We start from the raw sequence: 5,628 nt of genomic DNA on the forward strand, positions 1-5,628 counted from the left end.
CCCGAAGCAAATCAACCCAGATGTGTGGCCTAAACCTTGCTACTGTGTAACTAACTCTCACACACACACACACACACACACACACACACACACACACACACACACACACACACGGACCCACACACAGGGGTCTCTTTGGATAGGATCTCCTTCCACCAGGCTGAATACCGGCCAACAGAACTCCTCGACTTCCTCACCAGCGTGCAAAGCTCCACCACGGAGTCAAGACACTATGACGGCTTGGGAATAGAGGAGCGGGAGCAGGAGGAGGAGGAGGAGGAGGAGATAGAGAAGAGGAGGAGGAGGAGGAGGAGGAGGAGGAGGAGGAGATAGAGAGGAGGAGGAGGAGGTGGAGGAGGGAGGAGGAGGGTGAGGAGGAGGAGGAGGAGATAGAGGAGGAGGAGGAGGAGAGGGAGGAGGAGGAGGAGGAGAGGAGGAGGAGGAGAGAGGAGGAGGAGGGAGGAGGAGATGAGGAGGAGGAGGAGGAGGAGGAGGGAGGAGGGATGGAGGAGAGGAGGAGGTGGAGGAGGAGGAGGTGGGGAGGAGGAGGAGGAGGAGGGAGGAGGAGGAGGAGGAGGAGGAGGGGAGGAGGGGGGAGGTGGAGGAGGAGGAGGTTGGTGGAGGAGGAGGTGAGGAGGAGGAGAGGAGGGAGGAGAGAGTAGAGGAGGAGGAGAGGTGAGGAGGAGTAGAGAAGGAGGAGAAGATAGAGGAGGAGAAGATAGAGGGGCAAGAGGAGAGGAGAGAAGGAAGAGGTCAGGCGGTGGCTGCATGAAGCCAGGAGGTCAGTCTCTAAAACCCCATTCCAGCCTAAAGCCTTCCGCAGAGAAAGGACTTCCTTGATTCTCTGTTCCCACCCAGCCACGCCCAGCCCCTGGAAGTCTGCCAGTGGACACCACAACACAGCCCTGTAGGGCCCAACACTCTGTAGCCCGCCAGAACTCTACAGGACCCCAACAGTCTGGAGCCAGCCAGAACTCTACAGGGGCCCAACAGTCTGGATCTGCTCTGAGCTCTACAGGACCCCAACACTCTGGATCTGCTCTGAGCTCTACAGGGGCCCAACAGTCTGGATCTGCTCTGAGCTCTACAGGGCCAACAGTCTGGATCTGCTCTGAGCTCAGGACCCCAACAGTCTGGATCTGCTCTGAGCTCTACAGGGGCCCAACAGTCTGGATCTGCTCTGAGCTCTACAGGGGCCCAACACTCTGGATCTGCTCTGAGCTCTACAGGGGCCAACAGCCTGGAGGTAGTCTGAGTTCTGCAGGGGCCCCAAACAGACAAGCCCAGCAGCGGCAGCAGTGTCCCGGGACCGGCCCTGGTCGAGGGAAGAGAAGGTGACATTTCCACAGTGAAATGAGATCTAGGGATTGGGGGGGGGGGGGGGTTGTCCTAGTGACAGCTGAGCAACAGAGGCAACAGCAGACACAACAGGCAAGCCCCCTGCCAGCCACCGTGCGTTCACAACACTGGGAACTCACACGACTCAAGTGGGACATTCCCAACTCCGGGAATAACTTTAAAGTGGCCAGTGCAGGACAGGCGATTATTCAGGAGACTGTGTTTTAACTGAAAGATAGTAACAACACAACACGTTCTGTGAGAGGTCAGTGGAAATAGATAGAACTACTGGGCGATATCAGAGTTCATTCAGCAAGGGGGGGGCGGGTAGAATGAGCGGGAGCAACAGTCTTAGTTGATGTCACGCCCCACGAATACAAGACACTAGATAACACCAAGTCATCGACACAGATAGACAGGCAGACAGAGAGGCGGAATGACAGACACACAGACAGGCAGATAGACAGGCAATAGTTTCCCTGTAAAGGAATATTGTATAACAGCTGGGTATCCAATAACCGAAAGACATGCCGGGAGCAGCATAGCGCTACCTAGCAGATGTAGCCTAGCCTGTAGCTCTGCCAGCACGTGTTTCCGAGCCTGGTTACCATAGCCGCTAACGATACTAGGACGGTAAGCCGGTCATACATAGCCTAGCCTCTAGCTCTGCTAGCACATGTAACCGAGCATGCATACACAAGCATGTATGTGTAACATAGCATCCCTAATTTGGCATAAATTAAAAAGATGAATAAAGTAGTTTATAGAAGATTAATATAGGCTAGTCTGCAATCTCCCAACATGCCAGCTGTTTAATGTTTGTCGGTCTTAGGCCTAAGCCAATAGAAGAAGAGTTTAAACACTGGATTCTGAAACAACAGCGTGTAGGGAAGGCTAATGCCAATGCTACTAGCTAAACATAGCTCGCACTGGCATAACCAGCGCTCCCATGTTCCACTTGAATTAGAGTTCGTCAGTCACAGAGACTCCAGTTACTGTGGTGAACAGAACTCTCCTTCTAATTAAACATCATCTTTAGCCCTCACACAACCAGTTACAAACGAGTGGAGAGGGTGAGACCGAGAGACAGAGAGTCAGAGAGAGAGAGGGAGAGAGAGAGAGAGAGTACACAACAGCCTGCAAGTCTTATACTCATCAATATGATTGGCTGGGTTTGATTAGCTGAATATGATTGGCTGAGAGCTGAATATGTGATTGAAGAGACATATTCTGAATCCAAAGTGTGGATACAGAACTTCTTGCTATTCCTGGAAACCATGTCACGAACTAGGGCATCACCAGAGGACAGCTGGCCCTGCATCGTCCCCGAGCATCATAGCTCTTGCATCAAATCCTCCTCTCACTAACAGGTGGGTATGATAACACCAACATAAAGGTGAAGACATGAATTATTCAGCATGAGGAGAGGAGAGGAGAGGACAGGAGAGGACAGGAGAGAAAAGAAGAGAGGAGAGGAGAGGAGAGGAGAGAAAAGAAGAGAGGAAAGGAGAGGAGAGGAGAGGAGAGGAGAGGAGAGAAGAGAGGAAAGGAGAGAAGAGAAGAGAAGAGAAGAGAAGAGAAGAGAAGAGAAGAGAAGAGAAGAGAAGAGAAGAGAAGAGAAGAGAAGAGAAGAGAAGAGAAGAGAAGAGGAGAGGAAAGGAGAGGAAGGGAGAGGAGAGGAGAGCTTAGGGGAGCTGAGAAGGGCTGAAGAGGGGAGATCTTGCGTGGGAAGGAACCACACTCACGTAGATGAGCCCGGAGTAGTAGCGGTCCTTGAGGTTGTGGAGGACGGACGCCTCGTTGAGGCAGGTGAGCTCCGCCATGTCCTCCACCTTGCTGAACTTGGGCGGGTTCATCTTCTGGATGTCGTCCTTGCCCACCACCGCCTTCTTGCCGTTCTCCGCCAGCTCCACCACCACCTCCTCGCCGCGCTCCTCGCGCAGGCTCGCCGCCTCGAAGCCGTGGCGCTCCGACGGGACCCATACCAGCTTCTTGGCCGTCCAGTCGGCCTGCGAGGCGGGGTTGTAGACCACCGCCCGGTCCACGAAGAGGTAGCGCTCAGGGTCCTCGGGGCCGTTCCGCTGAGACATCGTTCCCGGGGGGGTTACGGGGGAACAGGGGAGGGGGGCGGGACTAAGGGACCACCTGGGCAGCGGAGGAGACGTAACACATGTTGTTACCATGAAGTATAACAGGGTATTATTGGGGGTTGATGTCCGCCTGTAGAACCGCCTGAGTGGTCCAAGTGTATAGGTAACTAGTCATTACTATGATTTAACTAAATATGTCCATGACGATGCAGAAGTGTTGGCTGCATCGTCATGGACCCCCCCCCCCCCCCCCCAGTATACCATAGGATAGAAGCTTCTGGAGGAGTAAGTGAGAACAGAGCAGTTCATGGTCAAATATTAGACTGACCACGCAACAATGACATAACCAGGCCAGAATAAGTTAGACCACGATAGTCAAGTGGCCGAGGTAACTTATTGGACTCCAGCAGGAACGTTGGACAAAAGAGATGTTAGCCAATAGCCAAGTGATATGACCTGTTAAACACCCGGTTTCTTGCTGTCTCTATAATAATGGGAGTGAGGGGATTGGGGAGCGAGGGCAGAGAGGGAATGAGGGTTTTGGGGTGTGAGGGGATGTGGGGATGAGGGTTGGGGGGGGGGGGGGGGGGGGGTACATGACTGCGAAACATCGTCCCGAAAATAAGAAAAAACTTCAGCCCATTTTCAATTGAATACAGGGGGAATAAAACCATCAGGTATTAAATAGTGTGTATGGTCCAAGTCGTTCTGGGTGAAAGGGACTACCAACAGTTTCAAAGCCCAGTGGCGATGACATCGCATCGGCCACTGCGTCGGGTGGATGGTCAACAGACCACCAGTCGCACTGCCACAATAAACTCGCTCAAACGCTGTTTACAACCAAGGTTTACACGTGTTTAGTCGGTCTGGGGTTGAAAACCACACGGATATTTAATTCAGCCCGTACGGTCCGTCATCGGTGGCACCTTACAGAGAGCTACGTCAGAGCGACAAAGTTTTGCGGTACCTTCATCCCTTAGCGACGGGTCTCGTTGGCCCGGAGCGTCGGTGAACTAACGGTTCCGGCGGTCATTCATTAAACGCAAACCCGCGGTAGACTCACCTGGTGCGGCGTAAGTCAGCGAGGAAACTCGGGATCCGTTGAGCGGGAGCAGAACCTCTCCTCTCCCTGGCTCGACACTTTATGTAACGATGCAACACAATTGAAATGCAGGCATGTAGTATCGGGGGGGCTCTGGTATGCACCTCTAAAGATCCGCCCCTCCGGCGGGGCCGCTCCTGAAACCTAACCTCGTTCCCAATCTCACAGCGGAATGCCTGGTACGGGATGGTCCGAATGACCGCTATTGGCGAGAGAGGAGGCGGGACTTTAAGTTGTCAATTGAAGAAAAGAGGGCGGGACTTCCGATAGATGTTTATCCGTTTAAATTATATGTTTTCGGACATCGTTTCGTCAATATTCGGAAGAACTCCATATGTATCCTCGTTTTTATTCTCCTTGTCATATTCTTATTATTCTTGCTCTGCAGATTGATTAACTGACGCACACAGCTCATGGGAAGGAAGAGTCCGGATATTGAGTTGCGGTAGACCGGGGTAACGCTAAAACTCAGGATCCCCTGTCAGCATCGGAACCAACACACTTGACCGCTGCTGCACCCGCCCCCGCAGCGGTGGCCGCCGCCGACCATAGAACCGAGCACGGCAGATCGATAACTCAAAACACCGTTGGGAACAACACACATCAGGGAAACGATAATGGAGTGCTCTGAATTAAGTATCAGGGGTTACAATTATATGAATAGACAAAGAGCTGTGGCGGAAATGTTATCCGTTTAATACTGGATCTATGGGTCTATCTGACATTTCTGTTGGCCATCATTCACCTCGCACCCGATTGGCTGAGACACGCCGACTCCCCGCCCACCTTTACCTGTTTTAATAAATGATGCATGGGATACGTCTGCAACACTTCATTACCATAAGACGTCAGAAAAGGCTCAACCCGATACGTTCAAAGCACACTATTTATAGCAGCCAACTTTTACACCACCCATTGGAGTTCCTATGCTGGAACCACCTTTTATATTAATAATACTTAATAACAATACTAACTAATGCAGTTGATGAAACCGGACAATGAACATTGTCCTACATATATATATATATTGAGATTCCACATATCCTGAAAGATGATCAACCCCCAATATGCATGTAAAAAGCAACAAGACGAAAACGC

General features: G+C 51.9%; 1 protein-coding gene across 2 annotated transcripts in view; it reads right to left on the reverse strand.

Annotated features, from left to right (window-relative positions):
- The window catches only part of LOC132452547 (myosin-10-like), a 46,499-nt gene extending 41,829 nt beyond the window's left edge, over positions 1–4,670 (reverse strand). Inside the window, exons 1-2 of one of the 2 annotated variants that reach the window (XM_060045229.1) lie at positions 4,492–4,670; positions 3,084–3,483 (exon numbers count right to left, since the gene is read on the reverse strand). In XM_060045229.1, the coding sequence (XP_059901212.1) occupies positions 3,084–3,428 (345 nt within the window). In that variant the 5' untranslated portion in view covers positions 3,429–3,483; positions 4,492–4,670. The remainder of the gene's footprint in view (positions 1–3,083; positions 3,484–4,491) is intronic. The other variant, XM_060045225.1, reaches the window with a different exon arrangement.
- Positions 4,671–5,628: the final 958 nt, after the last annotated feature.

The sequence above is a fragment of the Gadus macrocephalus genome, chromosome 2 (assembly GCF_031168955.1).
Source record: "Gadus macrocephalus chromosome 2, ASM3116895v1".
Classification (NCBI taxonomy): domain Eukaryota; kingdom Metazoa; phylum Chordata; class Actinopteri; order Gadiformes; family Gadidae; genus Gadus; species Gadus macrocephalus.